This window comes from Nipponia nippon, unplaced genomic scaffold, assembly GCF_047370975.1.
Source record: "Nipponia nippon isolate SJK-2023a ecotype South Korea unplaced genomic scaffold, ASM4737097v1 scaffold_13, whole genome shotgun sequence".
Taxonomy (NCBI): Eukaryota; Metazoa; Chordata; class Aves; order Pelecaniformes; family Threskiornithidae; genus Nipponia; species Nipponia nippon.
The window spans coordinates 9137339-9163626 of NW_028262324.1; the positions used below are offsets into that span (position 1 = coordinate 9137339).

The window sequence follows — 26288 nt, forward strand, 5'->3', positions numbered from 1 at the left end:
ATTTCATTATTCGTGTTACTTAATGAGGATAAAAAGCTCAGGTTTCTCCGTAGAATTATTTTTGTTGAACATGTGTTTTTCTTATTTTTCTGTGAATGTGTGTACAGATGCACATTCCCTTACAAAGAAAAGTTCTATAATGTATTAAATATCTAGGACTTGTGCAGGCGTGAATAGGATAGAGTAGAACCATACAGGAAAATAACAAAAATTAGTTATACCTTCGCTACTATAAAACAGAACACATGGAAATAGAGGATGTCTCGCTAACTAGGATCCTGGGCTGGGACTGTCATTGATTGAGTGGTATCATCTCAGGATAAAGGAATTCCTCCTTTATTTAAAAAACAAACAAAAAACCCCCACCAAACAACCAAAACACAAAAACACAACACAAACAAAAATAACAAAAATGCTGCTGGGCTTCTTTTGAAAGCTACTTGTGAGATTTCAGAGAGAAATTCTGTATTGAGCCTATAATATTAGGTAAGTAGCACTTCTTTCACCATCAGGAATTGGTAACTGATAGATGTGTAAAGCTTGAGCTCCTTGTGCCTTTTATTTGTCTTCACTGAAGTGCAGAGTATTTAAGACTGTTCGCTTTTTGGCATTTCAGTAGAAAACCAGGAGAAACAGTGTTAAAGTAAACTATTTTACAGCAGGATCAGTTGATCTGTGACCCTTTATTATGGGCATCCTTCCCTGTGGGGGATGCTGGATGTAGCGATAGCTTCAGTGCCAGATTAAAGGACTGGTGGTTCTTGTCAGTGCTGGATGCTGCTTTCCTTAGTACTGTGTTCTGTTAAAGTAATCCCTTGGATCCAGGCTTCAGAGCAGTAAGGAGCAGCCCTGACAGTGAATCACAGAATGTCCTGAGTTGGAAGGGACCCACAAGGATCACCGAGTCCAACTCCTGTCCCTGCAGAGGACAACACCAAAATTCACACCATATGGCTGAGGGCGTTGTCCAAATGCTTCTTGAATGTTGTCAGGCTTGGTGCCGTGACTGCCTCCCGGGGGAAGCCTGTTCCAGTGCTCCACCACCCTCTGGGTGAAGAACCTTTTCCGAATGTCCAACCTAAACCTCCCCTGGCAGATCTTCCTGCCCTTCCCTCGGGTCCTATCGTTGGTCACCAGGGAGGAGAGATCAGCGCCTGCCCCTCCTCTTCCCCTTGTGAGGAAGAGATATTCTGGGTGTCCTCTCTTAAACATCAACTTTTGGTCAGATACCATCAACTTTTGGTCAGATAAAGGACGCCTCAGTTCAAGAACAGCAGTAATGTTGAAATGATGATTTGAGACACAATCCCAACTGTTTTAACGTCCACGTTCAAGGATGTGCCAGCAGCGTGTTGTGTATATTGCAATTACAATTTGAGTTACTTGCTGTAAATAGAAATGAATGGGGATGCTAAAAGCTCTTTTTGTAGTCACAAACCATAGTATCAGACTGTATCTGGCTCTCCGCTAATTATGATTAAATAGTCAAGAAACTTCCTAAATAAAATGAACTGTATTTGCTAAGGATGAGTTTTTTATTAAGGTTAGGTGAGCTGGATTCAGCTACCAAGCAGAATTTGCAAACTTGAGGTTGATCTGCAGTTTTCATATGCGAAGATCTAATTATATCCTCTATTATGATGTGTTGGGATAGGAAGATCTTGATAATGTCTTGTTTTTAAGACTTGACTGTGAGGCAGGCAAAAGGGCAGAGGCAAGCAGATGGTGCAGATAGAATAGAGATCTTGTTTTCAGGCAGCCCGAAATAATTTGCTTTCTTTATCACTTGGGTTTTTATATATATATATATATATATATATATATAAATCATGGTATATTTGGCATGCCTAGGTATATTAGACACAGTAATGAAGAGAAAGTTTTTGATTATTTTGGTGAAGTTGGTAGTGGTGTTTTGTACTAAAATAAGCTGTTTGTTAATAAGCATTATTTTGAGACTTGTGGCTGACTTTCAAGTTTGCAAGTGATTATTGCCTAAAGACAAACTCTGTACTGACTCTCGCTTTGTCATGACAAAAAAAATGGTTTCTTTACAAGCAAAATGAGTATATTCTTTAAGTGGGGACCTTGGTTTTAAAGAAAACAGCACAGCTTGCTAGAGGGTTTAAAATGTAATGTTTTCAGGCACCGATGTTTCTACAGTTGATATTAAGAACCTGGGTTATTCTGGAATAAAATTACTAGGACATTATCTCCTTGGATTTGAAGTTCACTTGAAAATATTCATTCAAATCCTGAACGTATTTTGACTGTGCTGCTTCATGTAATTTTTGATGAAAAAATTGAGCATATAGGTAGCTACGAATTTCTTGGCTACATTAATATTTTTCGCTCTGGCTCTATGAACTGCAGCAGCAAGAACTTTTAATAAATGGATGTTCTTGACTTTAAAACAAAACAAAACCAGATTATGCTGTGCTTTGAAAGCAAACTTGTATTACTTTATTGTAACTTGGTGTTCAGAGCCATACTTCCCAATTCTGTGTAGGGAAGAGAGGGAATAGAATGTTAAGGAAGCATATTTTCTTTCCAGTTTGTGATCTGTGTGTAAGGATGTAAATCCACTCTGTGCACTCTGTGGTATTTTTTTGTTTTCCTGTTGCTGCAGTTCTAGTGTCACACAAATCGGTTCTGTTTGAAGTCATGAAAAAAGTGACAGTGGGTTCAGCATTGAAAGCTATTTCGTAGCGACTGGCCTAGGAGAAGAAACGGCAGGTTGGAGTTGCTTTTCCCATCTGGAAATGCTAAACTTCACTTACTATTTCAACTACAGATCAAAAATAGAGAAAATGCTACTACTTGGAAATTGCAAAGAGGACACAACCTTACTAAACCATTTGCATTAATCAATAAGCTAGCTAGGAGTTGAAATTCTTAGGCAACAGCATTTTTCCCATTAGTCTTTATCATCTTCTAAACTAATTTGTTACTCATGCTTCACAAACTTGGCATTGCTGATCCTCAGCCCTGTCGTTAAATATTTTCAGTTCCTATTCACATCTTTAAAATGGACCTGGCTCAACTTTTAGCGATATTAGATGTTGTTCTTACAATTGAAGCGAAATTGCAACCTTCAAATATTTTTAGTCAAGGAGATTGTAGTTCTATTTGTTGAAGTAACTAAACTAATTATAGTACTGCCTTGTTTTAATACAACCATTTCTCAATACAAATTCCTGTTTGCAAGGTAAATATCCATTACTATTTTCGAAAGCTTTTCCACCATTTATGTGCTTATACTTTGTCATAAATGGTATTGTTTTTATTTTACTTCATCCAAAAGCACGTGAAGTAATCGTGCCAATAACAGGATACGGGCCTCTGCCCAGCGGTGCTTGCACAGTAACACTGACAGCACAGCATGGGCAAGGCCGGGGAGAGAAGCAGGGCGGAACTCGGCACATTCTGTAGTTACTTAATCAAAGCCTAATACACAGTACAGGCTTAGAAAATCTCCTGTAGGTTGACAGTGTTTTTCTTAAACTTCTCTTCAGTGTGTGCCTCTAGCAATAGCTCTTAAGAAAGAGGAAAGGGGCGTGGATAAATTCATAATTTGCTCAGAAAATCTGATGAAGGAACTGTAAGCTTGCATACAGATTTTGATACAATAACTGATTCGCCTGAGTCAGTTTTCAAAGTAACAAGAAGTTAGAAACTCAGATTCAAACCTTATTTCCTAGTCCTTTATGAGGATTAAAAATCATTCACTGGGCAGGAGGGAGTAGCGTTTTGAAAGGATGACATGAATCACTCTAATTACGTGAACAATCACATTCACTCTTACCTAGAGAGGGAGAATGTCTTAGGCCTGGATATTGTTTATAATTGCAGATGAAATATTTGATTATAAAAGAGTACAGATGAGAATGGATGTAGCATAGAAAAAGAGCAGTTCATGATTTCCCATACAAAGTCATTGGAGGCTTTAGAGGGAATAACTGGAAAGAGAGCAGTTTATCGCCATGAGCTATTTAATCCTTGCCTTCTCTGAGATGGCAAAGAATGCCTGTAGAAGTGCTCTTCGTAGCTTGATTAGGGCTCATATTATGAGACTTGCAAGTGAATCTACCTATAAGGTATTTCACTAGAATGCTAATTCATATTTCTGAAGTGGGTTTGAGTTTCCCTAAAATGAAAGGTACCAGATAAGATATAGAACATAGCTACTTTTCATATGAACTGAGGAATTTGGAATCCCTGAGATTTATAGACAAGGTCTAAACGTGGGGTTTTGGTGTTTGGTTTTTGTTTGGTCTTCCCCCCCCCCCCCCCCTTTGGTTTCCTAGTTTCGTATAGGCGTGTTAAAATAACGCTATATTTGCTTCTGGTAATCTGTGACAGCAGCCAGCCTGATATAAGTACCAAAATCCTTAATGATCCGAGTCGCTTTGGTACTTCTGACAATTTTCCTGTAGATCTTTACATAAACTCAGGCTTTTTTCCACTTAGTTTCTAATTTACAGTTGTGATATGGATCCTAAATGTCACGATAGCTTTCTGTTCTTGCCCCAGGAGCTATTTCTGAATTCATTGAAGAGACTCGAGCCTAGCAACACGTGCTAGCAGCACTGCGTGTAGATTGTGAAACTGATTGGAGTGGTTTGTATTAGCACTCTTACACCCAGAACTCTTCAGTTTTATTTATTTCTGAAACTAAGCAGTGTTGGTGGTGGGAATCATGGAATAGTAAGTTGTTAGTGATGGTCTTAAAGCATTACCTAGTAAAAGCTGGTAGGAGTATGAAAATAAAAAGGCTAGTGTGTAAACAGACAAGGAATACTTTAAGGAGTAGGCATGATAGTGCGTATAGAAGGGCTGGGTTTGATCAGAGACACTCAGTTGTTGTAGTCACAACTCTCATCCTTTGTACTTAGAGAAAATTTCTTAGTAAGCTCTTTGTAGCTTAGCAATTGCCCTTGATCTCATGATAAAAGGGGAGAATTTTTGTTTAACTCAAATATTTAATGGCTGCAAACTTCTGTTAACTCTAGGCTTCTGCTTGGAAGTGTTAAAAATACTTTCAAGCTTCTAACAAAAAAAAAAAAGTAGTCCATTTTTAGTTGGTGTAAGTAGTCTTTGGCCTTACAGTGGATTAATTTGTTGATACGAACCAAACGTTTTATTGTTCAAACAAAGCAACATTTCTGAATTGACTCATGGAAATATTAATGATCAAAAATGCAGCTTTTATCTTCTGGGGTGATATTCTTTATGCAACAGGGATTGGGCTGTTAAAGCCTAGGGAACAAGATAACAACTTCCTTGCTATTTAAGAAGCTTCCTCACCTTTTCTTTGAGAAAAGCCTACCTTCTTATTGCTGGCCTCACCCCCTCTCACTTCCAAAATAACTGTATGTTGTCAGGGACGTTCACGTTTCTGCCATTCTGCACCTTCTTAAACTGCAGGTGACTTGGTGATGACGGTTCTGTAGCTGAGCAGGCGCTTAGCGTGACGATAGCAGCATGCAGACTGAGAACTCCTCTATACACAAAACCAGACTAGGCATTAGCGTTTGGTAATGGTTCAATCTGGGAATCCACATATCTTAAAATTTTAGACTTTCTTTTGCTGGATAGTCCCAGTCGTTAACAGACAGTTTAACTGGAATTGGCGCGCTCTGTGTAGGGAACTGAAAGCGAGGGTTGTCTTCTAGGCTGAAAATACCCAGCTACGAGTAGAGGCGTTAAGCCCTCTCTTGTACTTTTTCCAGTGATTTCTATCTCTGAAGGGCTCTAACCAAGCTTTCAGGTCCCATCTTAATAAAAGCAGAATGTATGCCAAACAGCTTGTCAGCCATTTAAAGGTATAAATACAGTAAATGGAGGAAACAGTATTAATTTCTTATCCTACCGACAGTTAAATGCAAGAAGCATCTTTCTCACTGAAGAGATACTATTAAATCTATTACAAGACTGATACAAACCTTGAAGCTCAACTTACCAATTTTCAAATCGGTTAGGATACATATGCACAAAAGATAAATTCAGTTTTTAAGTACTTCAGCATAGTGGGTAAATTTCATGTAAATACAAACACTTTAAAAAAAAAAGTTATTTCCAGATGCAGCTGATTACTCCTGCAGTAGTTGTTACATCAGTTTGTTGGTTTAAGTGCTCTCTTCAGATTGTCAATACCTAGCTGTATGGCCAGCCTCATCTAAGAACAAATCAGACAGAAAATGTGGTAGTTTCTTAGTTAATGGTACAGCTCTGGTACTGAGTTATATGGGTAAAATGAGACAGAAAAATTACTAATAATTGAAAGTGCAACATTCTATCAAACAAAACACATTTGACTTAAACCTTTTCTCTTACTTTCTTTTTCAATAGAAACTATGTTCCAACTTCCTGTCAACAACCTTGGCAGTTTAAGAAAGGCCCGGAAAACTGTGAAAAAAATACTTAGTGACATTGGTTTGGAATACTGTAAAGAACATATAGAAGTAAGTATGATACCTCCCAAGTGTTGTAGGTAAGAGGTAAAATGCTCCAAAGTTAGTGGGACTGCGAGGGCTTTAGTGTATGACGACTTTTTTTTTTTTTTTTTTTAAACCTGTTTCACAAAATGTTGAATTTTTACTGTGGATTTTGAAGGAATCCCCTATATCCTGTTCCCACACCATACTCCTGTTCTCATCAGCTTCAGGGAATGATTCTGGGATTCCATTTCAGCCTTGTTGTTCAGGCGTTGCTACCCCTGCATTGCTTTTTAAGTTCTACACAAAGTAGGACTTAATAACTTGAGCTAAAAATGTACCTGCAGACACTTTTTAGAAAGTTTAGTGGAGGCAAGATACACTTCGGGCTATATGTGACTGGCTCGATATATATCGAAGGTAGGTTGTCTTTTGTTTATGTTGGATTCTTCAAAATAGCATTTGCTAACTGAACGTTTCGGAATGAAGTAAGAACTAGGTGCGGTATAGGATGTTCTTGGGGTACCGAAGATGGTTCTGAGGTTTTCCTGAAGTGTTTGTCGGTGCTAACGGTAGGTCATCAAGTTAAAGAATCACTTCTGTACCTGTGTTAGTTCCTAGAAGGGAAGGGTGTTTGTGCTACTCTTCTGGACAAACTTTGTAGCTATCGTCTCAAAAGTGCAGCTTTCTCTCCTGAACGCTTCTGTACTCTCAGTTCACACACTTCAGCTCTTTGGAGTACTCGGCAAATTATGATCTGTTTGCTTTGGCTTTTCTGTTACTGTGTCTTTAAAGAGCATTTGAGAGAGATGCCTAAGAGAGAAATGCCAGTCCGTCCTGCTTGACAAATTTGTGGAGCAAGTACAATTTTTAAGGGTAAAATTCTGAACTGGGACAATGTTATTTCCAGTATTCCTCTCAGTGGAAATACTATTTTTGAGTCCTTGTGTGCTGCTGACTTATATGCCAAAGATGAAATGCCAAAGAACTTCATAAGATTGGTTTTTTAACAGGAATTGGGCTTCTTTGATATCATAATGTAGTCAAACTTCTAGAACTTTTATCTGAATTCCTGTGTGAGATTAAAGTAATTAAAAAACCCCAAACAAACAAAAAACCAAACATCAGAGTTAGGGTAAAGCGTCTGTATGATCTTAAAGGCTTAGCAGGAGCCGGGGAATACTTTTCTCCATGACTGCTTTTGAAAACGGAGCAGGTATGTAATTACAGTCTCAGGTTAATTAGAAGGATGAGTATTGAAAATAGTTCTTTGGGTGTTTGATGATACTGAGACTATTCATGACTCTTCACCTCCGAAGAGGTGCGTCTTAAATACCCACACTTCCTTGAGTTAATAATATCTCCTGTTGGCCAGCAGCACTTGAGAGGCCTGCATGGATGCTTGCAAGAGTTGCTTAAGGGAGCAGGTGGTCTTTGGTTTTGATTCTCTGTACTCTCTTCCCGTCTCCCCCTTCTCCAGGATTTTAAGCAGTTTGAACCTAATGACTTTTATTTGAAAAACACTACATGGGAAGATGTAGGATTGTGGGACCCATCGCTTACAAAAAATCAGGTTGGTAATAGTTTATGTTGACACGTCTGATTCTGAAGATGGTTGGTACTAAAGGGCGTTTCACAAATACGCCACGAGCTTTTCCTGCAGTTTTACCCATTGGTCTTCATTTGTCGTCAGTTCAAGGGACAGCAAAAAGCTGTGCTGCTTTTCTTTTTTTAAAGTAATAATCCTGGTTTTTATTTTAGTAGTGTGGATAGCCAAATACCGGAGAACTGATTAGTCAAGAAATCTTACTCACCCTTTGACAACTGCATATTAAGAGCCCATCTGTTTTCAAGCTTAGCACAATTTCGCCATCCTTCCAGTCAAAAGATCAACAGCTTTATACAGTTTGTGATAAGTTTTTTACCTTTCCTTAAATGTTTCATTATCTGTTCTCATCATTTCAGAAAAAGTTTAAATGAACACACCTAACTGCTGCTCTCTCCACTGTTGTTGTAGCTCTGTCAGCTGTCTGCCACATCTGAAGATTCTTACAATCTGACTATGTCCGAGGTTTGGTTTAGGGATATGTAGGTCTATACAGCAGAACGAAGTGATGCTGGAAGTCTTACTTTTTAGATGTTTCTGAGCCAGTAATACAGGAAATTTGAATTGAGTTAGGAGTGGAGGGAGGAAATACTACTCGATTCTGATGAAACGTGTTTGAGGCAAGTCATGTGCACTGCAGTAGCCTCTACCGATGGTGCAATATAGAGTAATAGCAGCACTGACAGAACAGTGAGAAGGTGGGAAAGCTCTCTATGAAATAAGCCCTCTTTTAGCATCTGAAAGATCAGGTGTTGCTCTCTCAGGAAATGGGAACCTGTATTATGATGGATTCCTAGTGTAGCGTTCATCTAAAAATGTCCCTTTATTACTGTGTTCCATAAAATACACTACTGTTGTCCTTTTTCCTAGTTATTTCCAGAATAAAAATTGTAACATAAAAGGAGACAGCTTTTGTTTAGCTTGTTTTGTTGTACCTTGTCTCCAGCCTACCAGATGTCTGAGGCTTCAGAAGGGGGGCAGAAGCCTCTATTCCTGCCACGCAGAGGGAGAGTACAACTCTCCAGCTACTTCAAATGGTCTGTGTGTAGCTTGACGCACCAGACTTGTTTTGACACTCATGATGAATGTTTGTAACTGTCTGAATTTCATGTCTTATCTCATCGGAAATGCCAGATTGCTTGCGGCTATCTCTAAGGCCAATGTAACTTCAGTTTCTGTTACAACAGTTGACAAGAACTGCATCGGCAACACGTTAAATATAACGATGGTAAAGGGTGCAGGGAAACTGCAGGTGTGGAATTTTCAAATACCCTTTTTTTTTTTTTCTTCCCCTGATCCAAGATTGTTTTAAGAATCAGGTTTGTGCTTTCATCAGAAGGAAAAGGCTTGGTGGTTTTAAGGGCTTGCGTAGCCTTAGTATATGACTTGGTAAGCGTAAATCCGTTTGTTCACCAAAAATAAGTTTTGAAGAGCATCTTTTATATAAAAGTTTGTCATGGATTAAGACACTGAAATAGCTAGTTATATATCCTCCTTGTATCTGTAAATGTTTGGCAGATTCTGATAGGAAGTAACTCGTCTTCTGGATCCAGTCTCCTTCTGCTCAAACAGTCATGCTTGCCTTTTCCCCCAGAAATGAGCTTACGGTGACATTTTCCATGATTTTCCATGCAGCTCAGCTGCAGGGAATGAGGCTTTTTTTTTTTTTTGACTGGTGGAGAAAGATGCTTGTGATTTAGCCTCGCGTGCTGAGTTCACGGTTAAACTCTTGAGGGACCCCTGAATTGGCACTCGCCACATCACATCTATGTTCAGATGATAAACTTTCTAGGGCCTGATCTGCAGGCCAAAAATTGGAGAGAAGAAATTTAATCTAAAGGTTGAGACTGTTGCAGTGGTTCTTGAGACTATTATTTAGAAACGTTATTGTTTAGAGAAGATCATGGATGTTGTTTTTCTAAAAACTGCATTTCAATATTTAGTTTCTGCTTTGTTCTTTGTTTTAAGGACTATCGGACAAAACCCTTTTGCTGCAGCGCATGTCCATTTTCCTCGAAGTTCTTTTCAGCGTACAAAAGCCACTTCCGGAATGTTCATAGTGAAGACTTTGAAAATAGGATTCTCCTTAATTGTCCCTACTGTACTTTCAATGCGGACAAAAAGACTTTGGAAACGCACATTAAAATATTTCATGCTCCAAATGCCAATACACCAAGTGGAGGCATCAGCACTTTTAAAGATAAAAACAAACATGATAGCCTTAAACCTAAGCAGGCTGACAGTGTAGAACAAGCTGTTTATTACTGTAAGAAGTGCACTTACCGAGATCCTCTGTATGAAATAGTTAGAAAGCACATTTACAGGGAACATTTTCAGCACGTTGCTGCTCCTTACGTAGCGAAGGGAGGTGAAAAGTCACTCAATGGCGCGGTCCCGTTAAGTTCCAGTACCCGAGAGGAGGGTAGTATTCACTGCAAAAGATGCCTTTTTATGCCGAAATCATACGAAGCTTTAGTACAGCATGTTATCGAAGACCACGAACGTATAGGATACCAGGTAACAGCAATGATAGGTCACACTAATGTAGTGGTTCCGAGATCTAAACCTTTGATGCTAATAGCTCCAAAACCACAGGATAAAAAGCCTATGGGACTCCCTCAGAGGATGGGTCCCCTCTCCCCTGGAAGCGTTCGCTCTCTTTCGTCACAGCAGATGATGAACAGACTCACTATACCAAAGCCTACGTTAAATTCCGCAGGAGTGAATATGATGTCAAACGTTCACCTACAGCAAAACAATTACGGAGTCAAATCGGTACCGCCGAGTTACGTTGGTCAGCCAGGGGGAAGGCTAAACCTCAGTGGGAGTGCGCCTGTTTCTATTCCACAACAGTCGCAAACAATGAAACCGTTTTCAGCAAGTGGAAATGGAAGGCCTTATACTCTTGGAGGGGAACAGAGATCACAGGCCTCGGCAAGATACTCCCTTCAGTCTGCCAATTCATCTTCTCTTTCATCAGCTCAGCTGAAACAGACGTCGTTATCTCAGTCACAGGCAGCTTCAAGAGTATTAGGTCAGTCTGGCTCGAAATCTCCTGTAGCTGCTACAGGTCCTTCCGCTGTCAATACGTCATCCACGCAGAAGTGGAAAATCTGTACAATCTGTAATGAGCTGTTTCCTGAAAACGTGTATAGTGTCCACTTTGAAAAGGAGCACAAGGCTGAAAAGGTGCCTGCAGTAGCTAACTATATAATGAAAATACACAATTTCACTAGCAAATGTCTATACTGTAATCGCTATTTACCCACCGATACGTTGCTTAATCATATGTTAATACATGGTCTGTCTTGTCCGTATTGCCGGTCAACCTTCAACGATGTTGAAAAGATGGCTGCTCACATGCGAATGGTTCATGTTGATGAAGAAATGGGACCTAAAACTGATTCCACTCTAACCTTTGATTTGACGTTGCAGCAGGGCAGTCACACAAATATACATCTTCTTGTAACCACCTACAACCTGAGAGATGCTCCTGCTGAATCTGTGGCGTACCACGCTCAGAATACTCACCCAGTTCCTCCAAAACCACAGCCGAAAATCCAGGAGAAGTCTGATGTACCCGTAAAAAGTTCTCCACAAGCAGCAGTTCCCTACAAAAAAGATGTGGGGAAAACTCTCTGTCCTCTGTGCTTTTCAATCCTAAAAGGACCCATCTCTGATGCACTTGCACATCATCTACGGGAGAGGCATCAAGTAATTCAGACAGTTCATCCGGTTGAGAAAAAGCTAACCTACAAATGCATTCATTGCCTTGGTGTATATACTAGTAACATGACTGCCTCAACCATAACGCTGCACCTGGTTCACTGCAGAGGAGTTGGGAAGACTCAGAACGGCCAGGACAAAGGTACTTCGTCATCTCGGCTAAGTCAGTCCCCAGCGGTAGCGCCTGTAAAACGTACGTACGAACACATGGAGTTCTCGCTAATGAAGAAAAGGAAAATGGATGACGATGACTCCCCCTCTGCCTTTGAGGAGAAGCCTGAAGAACCTGTAGTTCTAGCATTGGACCCCAAGGGTCACGAGGATGATTCCTATGAAGCCAGGAAAACGTTCCTTACAAAGTATTTTAACAAGCAACCATATCCCACCAGGAGGGAGATTGAAAAGCTGGCTGCCAGTCTGTGGCTATGGAAATCTGATATTGCGTCGCATTTTAGTAACAAAAGGAAGAAATGCGTTAGGGATTGTGAAAAATACAAACCTGGTGTGCTGCTTGGTTTCAACATGAAAGAGTTAAACAAGGTTAAACACGAAATGGATTTTGATGCTGAATGGCTGTTTGAGAACCACGACGAAAAGAATTCCAGAGTCAATGTTAGTAAGACTGTTGATAAAAAAATAAACTTAGAAAAAGACAATGAAAGTTCCTCGGACAGCTATGAAAATATAGAAGAGGAATACAATGAAAGCGGTAGTCCATTTGGTCAGCGTATTACTGACATTGGTGGGAAAACCTCTTCTGAGAGCATAGTGGAGAACCCGGAGGACAGCATATCCAAGGAAATCATTGAGGAAAACACATTGCAGTCTCCAGAGAAGTCTGATCAAAAACAAGAGGAAAGCTCTAAATACGAAGAGATTATTTCTGCTGAAGAGCCAGCAAAACTGGTCGGCGACGTTTCAGATAGCGAAGGTGATCAGGATGATCAAGATGATGCTGTAGAATGGAAAGACGGAGCTTCACAGTCTGAAAGTGGGCCTGGTTCTCAGCAGGTTTCTGATTTTGAAGATAACACGTCCGAAGTAAAACCAGAAGCGTGGACAGATGAATCCTCCCAAAGTGAAGATGCTGGTAGCAGTAAACCGACTGTTGAGACAAAAGGGGGTGGATCTGAAAGTGATGAAGAACAGTCAAAGTGGAAGAATCGTTCCTATGGAAAAGTAGAAGAGTTTTGGTCTAAGGACCAGTCGCAATGGAAAAATGCATCCGAGATTGAGGAGAGCTTGTCCAGTCAGCAGATGGAATGGCAGAATAGCACAATTGACAGTGAGGATGGAGATCAGTTTGACAGTGTGACTGATGGCGTAGCAGAACCAATGCACAGCAGCCTAACTGGTGTGGAGCTGAGCAGCCAGCAGGCGTAAGCTGCTCGACTCCGAAGCGTCAGTAACGTGATCCAGTGTACAACTGTCTCAACACTTTCATTTCAGTACGACTGCTAAGCTTAAATGGTAACTGGTACTGCCTTCCGAGTGCTAGGTCGTGGCGTGTGGTGGGTGCGGCCACTGTTATTCCAGTGGTTATTTAAGGATGCCGTGGGCTAATCTTGCTTGAGAATACCTGCTGGGATGAGCACAGTAACTTAATGTGAAAACGGAGAAGCTGGTGGCTCCAGAATGCACACAGAGAAAAGCAGAGGTTTCTTTTATCTGCATTTTCAACATTTCTTTCGCTCTTGTACATGTTCAGTTGTATGTCTTTTTAAACATTACCCTTTTTCACGTGGTAGTGTAGGGCCGACCATACAAGCTACCAGTTCAACGTGTATAGTAGACTACGGGGAAATTGATTTTTTTCATGTATCATTCTGAATAGTTGAAATGTATATTTGTACAGTCTTTTAGACCTATTCAAGTGAAGCTTATGAAATTGTTCTTGTGTACCCATCATAGATTTGTTTCTCTTTTTTAGTGTTGCCCTGCTGTGTAATAAATGCTGTATCTAGTTTACCTAGCAAAAGCTTGAAACTGCTATAGTATGAATTTTGACAAACTTAGTTTTTGCACATAACCTTGTACAATCTCAAAACAGAGGCCAGCAACATAAAAAAATATATCTGGACTCTATTGTATTATAGAATTTTCTTGTTCTGGATATCCTTGACGTTACAACTGATGACAAACGTATTTCAGAGCCATTTTCTGAAATCTTTTAAGCTAAAAAAGAAAAATCACATGCAAGAAACAAATTTGCAGCTACTAATTTTGACACCTTTTAGATCTGTATAAAAGTGTATTGTGTTGAAGCAGCACACTGAAACAAAAGTGCTGCGTTTTGAATATTTAGTTTTATCTTTAGTTAACACCAACGAGGTGTTGTATTCATTTATACCATCTAATATATGACACACTGTTGTAGTATGTATAATTTTGTGATCTTTATTTCCCTTTGTATTCTTCATTTAAGCATCTAAATAAATTGCTGTATTGTGCTTAATGTAAATATTTGCTTTATTATATGCAAGTGCTACGTTCCTGTTTGGTAAATCCCACCTTGCTACATTTATTCCTCCCCCCCCCCCCCCCCCCCCCCCCAAAGTGCTCCGCAGCGATGCTGGGGCATGTCTTACTGAACAGGCAGATCTCCTTCCAGGATACTGAAAATCCTACAGAACTAACTTTGGCTGAATTTGTCTTTACTATTTAGCATTCTAGCACACTAATTTATAAATAGGATTGTAGTGATTTGCTTGTTCCGCATCCTGGAGAAACAAGGTCTGTGAATTACTTGCATTTTTCATCCCTTTGTACTTACATGAATGGAGATCACTTCGCATATTAAAAAGTCATCTAGAACAACGTCTCTCTGAAGCACTACGTACTGAGGGTGAACGATAGCCAAGGTATTTGAATACTTACCACTGAAACACGAAGGAGCATGCCTTGCAAGCTACAGCCTTGTTTTGGCTTTGAAGAAAAAGTAATTTCAATACTACAAAAAAAAAAAAGGCAGTTTGTTAAAATTTGCGATTGGTTTGGTCAAGCCAGGCCTGCATTTTGGCAAGCGTGCGGTACAACAGACAGCTGCGTCACCTAGACCTCATCGAGATAAGAATTTACTGAAGGGAATGTAATTGTGATGAGAACAAAACTGTCCTTAATTAGAGCGACGAGTTTGATTTAGGCGTGTGTCTAATAATTGTCAGAGCACCTCCGTTTTGATACTTGACGAGAATTAAATCGACCTGTGAAATTTTCATTAATGTTGTAAAGGAGGAAATAGTTCTGCGTTCTTCAACATTTTAAACAGCAAAACTTTCACAGAGATTTTGAGAAAACACTTAAATACCACTAGAGCAGCCTTGGGGAGGTGTAAGCTGGGCTTCCCCCAGTATTTAGCAAACACGGGACTGGAGGAGCCAAGGCCGAGCACGCGTGTAGGCTCGCTCGCACGCTCTGCAGCCGGCTCGTGCTGGAGCGAGCCTGCCCGGGTCCTGCTGCGCTAGCTGCGGGCGGGTTAGGTGTGTCTCGATCGCTCTCCCCCCACAGAAGGGATGTGGGCCTCGTTCTGCCTTTTGAGCTGAGGGGAGGGGAAGTGGGACTGGCTCCCAATTACACACTCGAGTGGTAGAAGATTCGTTTTAAGAACAATACAGGGAAAATACTTCTGACATTTACATCAACAAAAGAGCTCCTCGTGTTTCTCTGCCTTAAAAGAAAACTTGAGCCTCAACTCATTTTGTTAGCAGGCCTTCCGAGCTATTCCATTGAAAAGAACTCTTCAGTACATCAGCTGAGCGTTTGTTAACTGCCACTTACAGGTATCAGTGGGTTGGGAACCTTCTTCCCAACAAAACCAGGCACCCAAAGTCCTAGGAAAGGTTATTCCTCGCTGAGAAAACTTGGTTATGTTCCGTTCTCTGTAGGCTGCTCCATTTCACAGGAAGCCGCTGTCTGAAAACTTAAGACATTTCAGAATTTGTTTTGTGTCATTTCGTTGAGGCTTTAAGGGATTTTTCAAATACATTTTTTAAAAACTTTTTTAAAAACCCCCAACAGTTTAATGGCAGTACAACCACCTTTATCTGTTAAGCAATGAAATAAAAAAATTGGGTATCGTCTTGGGAATCTGCATAATATTTGTCTCGATATCTGGCAAGGTTGATTTAATATTAGTGAGCTCTGTAGTTAAAGACAAATTTCCAAATTCTGAGCTCCTGTTTGGAGTCGGTGAATAGTAAGACCATGAAATCTCAACTCTAGAAATGCTTTAGTTGCCAGAAAATTCCATGATAGGGAATGCCATTTTCCATAGGGATTAAATTTAAAGTTTTGCACAGAAATAGTCTGTTTTACCAGGGATATCAAGAAGGATTGGGGGGGGGTGGTTTTAATTTTGGCATAAACTTTCTAGTATTTCAAACAAGTTACTCTTCAAATCTGGATTTTAGCCTAGGCGAGAATTCTTCTCTAGATTTGAGGCTAACCACACGTTTTTGAGGAAGTCAAAAAGCAGAAGAGGTAAACGGCCCAATAAAACCAGAGGAACCTTAAACCCAGTCTGTGTAATCTTAACTTATCACACCATGGTAATTGTGCGAGGTGGGAGTCTCCAATGGTCACGTACGTTACCGAAGTCCTACAGCAGATCTCCAGAAACGCGCCGGCTGTGCTTGCGGAGTAGCCAGCCCAAGCTGGCCCCGAATTCTTCTGCTGTCTTCAGTGGGAGACCTTGAAAGCACGAGTCTGTCCAGGCTTTGGCCAGCACAACAGAGCAGAAAGACCATTAAGACTCTTCTCTAAAGAATTTATTTGTTTCAGCCAGTTTACCTGAATTGCAGCAAAGGGAAGTGTGTTTTCCAGCTTAAATGCGCTATCTGGACCCTAAAGGTTGTAACAGCTGGGAATGAAGTAGGAGGTAATTAGCATACTGTTTCTAGCCACGAGACAGCTTTGTACAACACAAACTCTCCCAGAGCTGGTGTGTGACCGGTGATTTGACTTTTGACAATACCTGAGAGTGGCAGGGACGGTCTGAGCTTGTTAGGGGTAGCCGCATCTTATATGACACTTCATTTCTATGGGTGTTCGCATGGGCTTGTAATAACTGTTACTTTGAAGCACCGCTCGTTGCACTGACCTGCAGCGGAGATGTAATGGTTCAACAAGTGCGCTCTCCTCCTCCTTTCAGTACACTCCTCTCCTGCCATCCCCACCCCCTCGCTCCGGGAAGCGTCCTTACAGCCAGTAAGCCTTCCTCCAAACTGCACAGTTCTTTTCCAGCAGGGACAGACAGACAGCTTTTCCTAAACGCCTGGTTTTCTGTCCATCGGGTGCATCAGACAGGAGAGTCACACTTGATCTCGGCACCCTCCTCTGGGCACTGTGACTTAACCCTTTATCTACACCAGGATTTCCGCTCAATCAAATGCTTTTACATGATGCTGCAGAAATATCTGCAGTGAAGATTTATTTCACAAGCTCTTAATCTTACTGAAAGTTCAAGTGGCATTTAATGCTGCCATCCTCTGTTCAGCAGTAACATTTCTGTAGCAAGAACTTGGCAATTAATATTTGACCCTTTGACATGTATTTTCAAGACAGAAACCTGAATCTTCACCCAGTATTTTTCTAGGAAAATTCTATCATTCTTGCCACCAAGAAATTAGTGCGTTTCAAATATCCACTAATACAGTTACAGTAACCAGTTTACCATTTTGTAGTACATATATTTCATACACTGCTATGGTATTAAAACGAGTTTATTGCAATTTTTCTCAGAACCAAAAGATTTCAGGAATATGTTGTGTGTGCTGTCTCTTCATTTCTGTTAATAAAGAAGCTGATATTTGGATAAACAGGTTGGTATAACTACGAGTATTTTGTTCCTTTCATAACTAATTTGCCTCTCTGTAATACCAGCTCATTCGTAATAATCCGTTACAATAACCTGCATTGCAGCGGCAGAGACGTTGACTAGTCTGTCTTCCGTTGCTTTATATTTTAATTCAACTTCATCATCAGTCCCACTAATAAATATGAAAAGGTTGAGTTCATTTATTTCTGCATCAGAAAAGCATTGGTCTCCATGGTTACTCAAAGCCTGGTAGCTTTACTTGCACCATAAGCTTTTTTTTTTTTTTTGCATTGGGTCCTCCATCTTCAGTTTTTCCACAGGTATTTTTAAAACAAGAGCATTTATTTCTATTTCTCCATATTGTACTGTATGCAAAGCCAATCATCTGAAAAGCATATAACCTTCTCTTCCTAATGTTCCTGATTCAGGGAATTGAGTGGGTTTTCTTTCCCTAGACTTATTTGGCAGTCAAAAAAAAAAAAAAAAAAAAAAGCTAGAGGTGCGGAGATGAACTACGCTACTCCTGGTCCTGGCTAAAGAGCATCTGCATTACAAAATTGCACATCCAAAGGTCCATAACAGAAAGTTTATTTATGCCATTCAAGTTATATTACACAACAGCTTTTAAAACCCTACTCCTAGTTTGAAAGAGAGTGCTGGAAGCTTCAGCCACGCGCAGTTTATTGAGTTTTAAAATTTCGCCATTGACTTCACGTTCTCTTGTAAAACATTTGTGCAGTTGTGAAGCTGGCAGTATTAACGCGTTACTTGACAGTTTTAGCATGCCATACTAGAGCACTCTTCAACATTCTGATCGTTTCAAGTATAAAAAGGTGCAGGTAAACAAAGGGAGTTTTTGTACATTTTCTTCATTCATTTAGGAAGCTTATCAAGTAAGTGCAGACTACTGCGATCAGATATTAGAATAAATGTTCCAGCCTCCCTATAGCCACAATACGATCAGAAATTTTTAGCTTCCCTTAGAGATGCTAGCCAAAGATCTGAAATGTAACAGTTGCTTCTTCCTAATGTCATAAAGTATGAGCTGCGAGAATAAACTCAGGCAGCCTTTCCTAAAAACCTTTTGGTAGGCAAGGATTAATTATTTTGATACTTAGTACCTACATACTTCATAGGAAAAAAGTCTTCAGTTCGGTAGAGTTCTGGCAGGTCATAGGAGCGTGCTGCTGATAGAGAATGTCTCTGAAACAAGAACAGGACAGAAACTAATGTTAAAGAACAGGAACTAATACTTTAAGGAGCTCACCATGTACAAGAGACATGGGGGTGGGGAGAGGAACCAGCATCTCAGAACTGACATTACTTTCCAGTACAAGATAATTGGCTCTGTAAACAACGCTGAAAACGTGAAGTTGTTTACTTTCACACCTGATTCTACAGACTTTGCAATCATCTTAGCTGGATTAATATTGAACAGATAAAAAGAGAGTAAAACACAGGGGAAATTAGTTTTAAAGCACAGAAGAATGCAAATGAATTCGTAACACTGGAAAATACTGACTACAGAAAAAATAGAGAAAGGGATTTGGTTTTGCTTCTAGGGTTTTTAGGAATTCAAATAATTGATTAATCCTGAATTGAGGAGATGAGATAAAATAATATTTCTGTAGTGCAACAATTCAAACCTCTAGCTAAAATCACAGTCTCAGTGGAAAATGAAGAGCCTATCCCTCCCATAAAGCTAACAGTCTTCAGGCTCTAAACTTAACATATTGCCAGAGAACAGTTTGCTATTTAGATGTAATCCTCACGTTTATTTGTCTCTAATTCTCATTCATGTGTTTCAAGCCGTGCATCTGGTTACAAACATTTCTTGATAGTATCCACTGCTAATTCTTGGGGATGGATACTGGCTCTCCATATACATCTAGGCACAATTTAAGAAGTAAATATTCATTTACGCTATGACCTAGGTCCCGGCTACCGTTGCCGTGCTGCCATTGTCAGAACAGGCGGGATGAATGGGGGTTCTGCTGACAAACTCTTGCGTTGCACATCTCGGGGATCAATACCGTGTTCTCAGAGAAGGGCACTTGCTACCTATTGGGATATAGAAACTTTGCTATGGGGGAGCAACGTATTTTTAGTGATAATCATCAAAAGATGCATGTGGTTTTGAAGTTTTTATGTGCAGATCCAAACAGGAGATAGGCTCCTTTTAATGGGCGGAATTTTTAATGTAAAATGTAACTGTAAGTTTTTTCATCTAGGATTGAAAATCAACAGTCACAACCACTGAGTAAGACAAGATGAAGAATCTGAATAGATCACGTAAGAACTACTGGTGACGAGGTTCACCTCTGCGAAATAGGAGAAAAACCCCAACCAAAGAAAATGTAAAAATAGCCAACTGTAACAATTCACAGTGGAATACTAACATTTTCTGTATTTTCCGTAAAATAAAAGTAGAGAGAAAGAAAAGTGAAAAATCACTCCAATTTTCGAAGTAAAATAATCTGTCCTTCATTTCTAGGGCAATATTGCCAGTGTTCATAGCAGGAGAAAACGAGGCAGGAATAGCGTTATGAATGACAGTAATTGAACTGAGCAGGCTGAGTGACAATCCGTTTGCAGAAACCCCTGATCAGAGCAATCAAACTTAACTAAGGACAGGAGCCTCTCAACCTAACTTTAAAAGTAGGCTCAGGATTTCCCACAGCTCATGAAACACTGTCCCACTCTGATTTGTAACCGGTTATTTTAGAACTGCTTATTTTAGCACTTACTATCCAGAATTTCTCCAAATAGATCAGGCCATGATTGCAATGAGAATTTACTACTTTTTTTTTTTTTTTTTTTGAGATCCCCGCAATAGTAATCTGATGCTTTGATAAATAATACCTTATTACTTACATAGTACTACAGGTGTTATGATTCATAGATACACTTAGTCCCTTCTGACCTGCAGGTACTATATGTTTCCTATATACCCTCTTCACACAGGTAATTCTTTTGGGTGACTTTCTATAACTGTGCCACAAATACTTACAAAAGTGACTCCTCCTGTTTTACATCTATCCACACCAAACTTTCATCAAGGAACACTCTTGTTACCTGCTTATGTTAAAGGAACTACTTCAGTCTTCATTATCTTAAAGTATAGCTGCTGAATCAAGAGTAAATGAGAGGCAAAGATAGCAATCCATATGACTTGACAGTATTTTAGGAGGAAGGGGTCTGCGAAAAGCTTTCTTTCACAATGGTACAAATGCCACACAGGGTTAAAAGACAAGGGCACGAGGAATCTGTGCTGTGCACATCACACAGACTGAAGATGAAATAATTCCTTTGTGGTCAGGCTGCTGTGAAACTTAAAGGAAAAGGGATGTGGCTGTCTGCTAAGGGAGGTGGGGGGGAGAAGAGGGAGAAAATGTCTTGAAATTCCAAAGCCTATTGAAGTCATCAAAAGAGAAAGGTTTAAGTAGTAGCAAATAGCTTTTCACCTCTAGATCACTTGATTCGTGTCTGTCACGAATCTAATAAAGGCCAGATGATGGCCCTTAGAAAGCAGGTGCTCTCATTAGGATGGCATCCATACCATAACGTACAACCAGTAGTGACACTGACTACAGCAGTAGCTTGCTGAAGGCCAAGTGCCCATAAGACTAAACTGTGCTTATGTCTAATGCAGGCTATAAAGGCCTTGGGCAAGGTTCTGTCATTTCACTGGCATCTGTAAGCACCTATGGCACCTATTCAGTGCAGATCCATAAATCCTTCTTTCTCCTCTTGTCTCTTAGGTCAGGCTTGTGACAGCAGAGCGTAGTGTAGCAAGCCTACATTGCACCTGAAAAACACAAGCTGAAAACAGATCTCTGTTGAGATGCCCTATACCCCTGTATTCTTTGTCCCAAACGTGGAAACTATTTATTAACTTAAAGATCCAACAATGAATGAACGGAGGAAATAAAGATTAAAGGAATTACAGAGGAATTTAGCATTTGGAAGGAAGTATAACAGGTTTAGATGAAGCTAGATCAAACAGCAGAAATGAAAGGATTAAAACATTTGACAGAGCTTTTGAAAAATAAAGTATGCACAACAATTCGGCACTTGCAGACAAATAAAAGAAATGGCATGTAGAATCATGCCTGAAAGATTAAAACTCCTGGTGGCAGCTTTAGAGACTTCAGGCAGTTGCATTTTAACAGGCAGCCAAGTTATCCAGGGAGACAAGTTGTGTGCCATAATATCTAAGGCACTAAAAGCATCCCTTGAGAAATACAGTTTGAAGCCCCTAAAAGCCAGGTCCCCAGCTGATAAAGCTAAATCCATGAGAGCAGTAAGAAAATGACCCATTTAAGAGCATAGTGGTTACTCTGGCAACTGCAACCCAGCATCAGAACAGCAAAGCTGGGTCAAAAGGTGATCACTTACAGGTTGTATCACATCCAGGAAACAGCTTAATTCACAGACAGTTAGATTCTGCCTTCTACTGAAGAAAAATAAATGCTGGGCTGAATGCATCGGCTGGCTCAGTTTCATTTTCATAGCCAGACTTCAGTCAGCCTGCACAACAACGTTACATTTAAGGCAAGTGCTCTAAGAATTGCTGATGTGGACACAGAAAATTGTTTCCCTTCTATCGAAGTATCTACAAGATGGTCCAGAAATCCACTTTGGTACTGCTTTTATAACGCAGATGTAGGGCCCCTTAGGGACCACGAGCCCAGCCCAGCGAGACAATTCATCCGTCTGTCCCCGGCTGTTCTCTTTCCCAACAGCCTCCCAAACAGATCTGAACAGGTAGCGCGTCACCCGCTTACACGTAGAATAAATACGCTCAGGGAAGCAGCTAGGCAGGCGCAGTAGGTACGGTCTCCTTGTGGTGCAGGGACACTGGTACAGCCAGCAAGTGCCCCAGCAGAATGGTTTGGCATCATTATAAGGATTTCTGACCCTATTCCACAAACAATACGTTTACCCAGGATATTTGCAGTGCGCCTGACTGTTACAGCTAAAACATTGAGCTATTTTCACAGACAGAGAAAATAGTAGATTACCTGAGAAACAGAGAAGGGATATTATTTCACACAGAAAAAAAGAAGTTAACCTTCCACATGCTGCATCTCTGGAAACTTAGCTGGTAACGAGAACCTTCCTTCTTACTCCGACAGCAATCATTCCAGATCCACCAAAAAAAAAAAGCCTCCTTTAAGGCTACCAAATTTAAAGCCTCGGTAGTTCAACTTAGATGTATTTACAGTAACCGTACTGGGGTAGTTATCCCTCCGAACTGAGCTTCTCATCAATTCTGCTGCTTCAAAGCAGAGAAAGGAGCAATAATAAACTATTTTGTCCACGCTGCTGGACTGTGGTGCTGACTTTGCCTTAAGTACCATTCATGTTTCCAGAGCTCCTGAATCCATTTTTTTATGTCTGCTGCCTACCACCTGAAACTAATATACCTTTCCCTTGACACCAATGAACATATTTGCTCCTGTTAGTTTACAGTGAAAGACGGTGAAGCTTTCTGGAGTGGATCAGCACCACTGCAGATATCCAAAGAAAATGAAGCAGCTCAAGGAGCACTTCTCTACAGAAACCTGCAACAGCAATTTGAACTCTGCTATGAAAGATAAAAGGGGATTCTTGGCTATCTGGCAATAATTATTTTTCAGATTTGGTCATTCTCGCAGGTATTAAAATCAATATCTAGACTACAGAAATCAAAACAGGGCAAAACCTGAAACCTGTTTCTTCAGCAGCTCCAAAACCAAGCACACATTCTCATTTTTTTTCCAGCAAAAATTCAAAAATGATGATTTGGATTCCTCTCAATCTTAATTTTTAATACAATTTTACATAACCAGTAAAATAATTTTCAGTTCATAGAATCATAGAGTGGTTTGGGTTGGAAGGGACCTTAAAGATCATCTGGTTCCACCCCCCCTGCCACGGGCAAGGACACCTTCCACCAGGCCAGGTTGCTCAAAGCCCCATCCAGCCTGGCCTTGAACACTTCCAGGGATGGGGCATCCACAGCTTCTCTGGGCAACCTGTTCTGGGGCCTCACCACCCTCAGAGTGAAGAATTTCTTCCTAATATCTAACCTAAATCTACCCTCTTTCAGTTTAAAGCCATTACCCCTTGTCCTATCACTACATACCCTTGTAAAAAGCCCCTCTCCAGCTTTCTTGCAGACTCCCTTCAGGCACTGGAAGGCTGCTATAAGGTGTCTTCTCTTCCAGAAGCCTCCTCTTCTCCAGGCTGAACAACCCCAACTCTCTCAGCCTGTCCTCATAGGGGAGGTGCAGATTTGAAGTTCAACATTAAAAACTTACTTGTTCAAAATCTATCAACTTTGACTTTTCCAACCAGCCGCCTTTTGATTGCTGCCAGCCCATCCAGCACACTGCTAGCGGACTCTTGTGAGACGCTTTTGGGAAAAGTATGAATTAAAGAACCAAAATGTTCTTCACACATCAGCTCTGATGCTGAGCACAACAAATCCTCACCCACATGTTCTCTGCTAAACTCTTGCTATATACCAAGAAAGTAATTTAATAAGGATGTTTTAAGAGAATAAGGGCTCTGATGTCCACTACTGCCACATCAGAGAGCCCTCTTTTGCTTAGGCTGGCTTCCATGGTAATTCTCATCTCCCATTTGTGGGGCTACCAATCCTGCTGTGCCAAGACAAACGAAACTCAGCTCTTCTATAGCACGGGCCGAGTAAACATGCCACCCAAGATGTAACATGTACGGCACCTACACAAATGGGAAGAAACAAGCAGTGTAAAACCAGTGTTAAGGCTTATCCTTAGCTAACTAATGTAACTTCTCAGAAGCTTCTTAAAGCTTCTTAAAGTTGTTTAACCAGCATCAAGGAATCACCTTTTAATTAGCAACCTTGAAATAGACTGAAGAGCGAAGATTAATCCTAACAATAGCCTTACAAACTAGGCAAACACTACTGCACCTTGGGAAACCAAGGCAGAAAGGTTGTGTGATGTGTCCCAGCAGACAGCAAGTCATGGCAGAGCCCAGATTTAAATCAGGACTGACGGGGGAATTCTAGCAGAGCCTGCAGCACTGGTTTAAAACTTCACCGCCTACAGCTCTCCTCCCCATTCCTCCCCCAGAGGTTATTTTTCTCTCAATCAGCAGAAGGAAGTGTGCCGCCACATCAGAGCCATCCTAGTTCAGTCTGGCACACTACCTTAAATCACTGATGAAGATAGGTTTGTACTAAGGTGCCAAAACTATTAATTGCAAAAGCCAGAGCATGGGTGTAAGTTCTCCTCTTCAGGACAGTAGTAGCTTCTGTCCTAAGGCAAACCTAGCAATGTCAAACCACTCCAATTTTCAGAACACAACCTTCAGAGCCCCATTTTTGCTTGTCTCCCACAGTATATATATTTTACCCAGTATGACTTGCAAGAGTTGGATTCCATTCTCGACTTCACATGCACAGCATCTTTACTATCTCAGCAAGGTAAAGAAATCTATCTATCATTCTTTAAGCCCAGAATGTGACTGGATGAGGAGCACAAGCTGCAGAATTTTCTTCCTGAGAAAATACAGAAGTCTCTTCTGATTCTGGTACCTGCGCCTGACATGAGCTGGAGTCAGGTGAGCTGGACATCCGACCTCACGCACAGCACTCACAAAAATTGCCAGTTACAGCCTCTGCAAATTCACTCTACAGAATTCTGTTTGAAGACCACCTTCCCTTCTCCTTTTCCTTCAAGTCTGTGGGATTACTGTGAAGGCTTTCCAGACAATTATTGACTCTTGCATCAATTTTCTTATCTCTGATTGACTGACAGATGGGAGGAAAAAAAAAAAGTTCTTCCTATGGTGGTCTGTTACTAGTCTCCTAATTAGAGGACAATATAAACTTTGAGGCATACTGTTTCCAAACATAAGGCAATCATATAACTTTCTAGTATTATTTATGGTCTCAAAAGCACAGTAAATAGTTCACAGACTGACTGGGCGGGTTTCATTCTGAAACAGCTTATGAAGTAACTAATACACAACAGAAATAGGCAATTTACCAATTAGAATTAATTGCATTCCCTTACCTGTTTGCTTTGTAACTCAGAAGGCACACACCTTATCCTTCTTAGCACGATCACATTATCATCTCAATCATAAATCATAAGCTTTTTCTTCCTGTTGTTCTAAACATTCTGTGTAAGCACTTCAGAGCAAGGCCAATTCCATGCAAGCTCCAGAAAGCATTACCCTTTTGGCTGAAATTAGTCATTAACGACAACCTTTCACTTATGACTTACGACTAGAATCTCTTCAAGGGAAGGATAAATCAGGCTTCCCTTTGTGAAGTACAGTACCATGAAAACATGTAAAAACAGTCAAACAGCTATTTTTATTCCATAAATAGTAATGAGATACATAGAGTCAAGAGACTTTAGAAAAAGCACGGGAGAAAAAAACCCACAATGTCCCCTTTTTTTTCCCCTCAATCTCTTCAGCAAAGATCTATTCAACAGCTGCAATAATGATCACTGCACAAATCAATAACCTCGTTGAAGCCACGAGAAAGTACAGTTTATTAGCTGTTCAGTAAGGAGACAGAAAACAAGGATGCAGCGGCTCTTCTCCTGCCAAAAGAGTGTGGGATGCAGAAGAGATGTGACAGCTTTGCAGAACCTCACTGCAAAATGTGTTCTCTATAAGTGTATAGTCTAAGATTTTGTGCTTAGGCATGTTATCC

The 26288-nt window shown here is 40.5% G+C and overlaps 2 protein-coding genes across 16 annotated transcripts in view; one reads left to right on the top strand and one right to left on the bottom strand.

Moving 5' to 3' along the window:
* The window catches only part of ADNP (activity dependent neuroprotector homeobox), a 33694-nt gene extending 19470 nt beyond the window's left edge, over positions 1 to 14224 (top strand). For 11 of the 13 annotated variants that reach the window (XM_087749617.1, XM_087749616.1, XM_087749625.1 and 8 more), the window contains 3 exons: positions 6352 to 6464; positions 7918 to 8010; positions 10012 to 14224. In XM_087749617.1, coding sequence (XP_087605743.1) covers positions 6352 to 6464; positions 7918 to 8010; positions 10012 to 13152 — 3347 coding nt within the window. In that variant the 3' untranslated portion in view covers positions 13153 to 14224. The remainder of the gene's footprint in view (positions 1 to 6351; positions 6465 to 7917; positions 8011 to 10011) is intronic. The other 2 variants (XM_087749620.1, XM_087749628.1) reach the window with 2 other exon arrangements.
* Positions 14225 to 18156: 3932 nt separating this feature from the next.
* The window catches only part of BCAS4 (breast carcinoma amplified sequence 4), a 48324-nt gene continuing 40192 nt past the window's right edge, over positions 18157 to 26288 (bottom strand). For all 3 annotated transcript variants that reach the window (XM_087749643.1, XM_087749644.1, XM_087749642.1), the window contains exon 5: positions 18157 to 18787. In XM_087749643.1, coding sequence (XP_087605769.1) covers positions 18683 to 18787 — 105 coding nt within the window. In that variant the 3' untranslated portion in view covers positions 18157 to 18682. The remainder of the gene's footprint in view (positions 18788 to 26288) is intronic.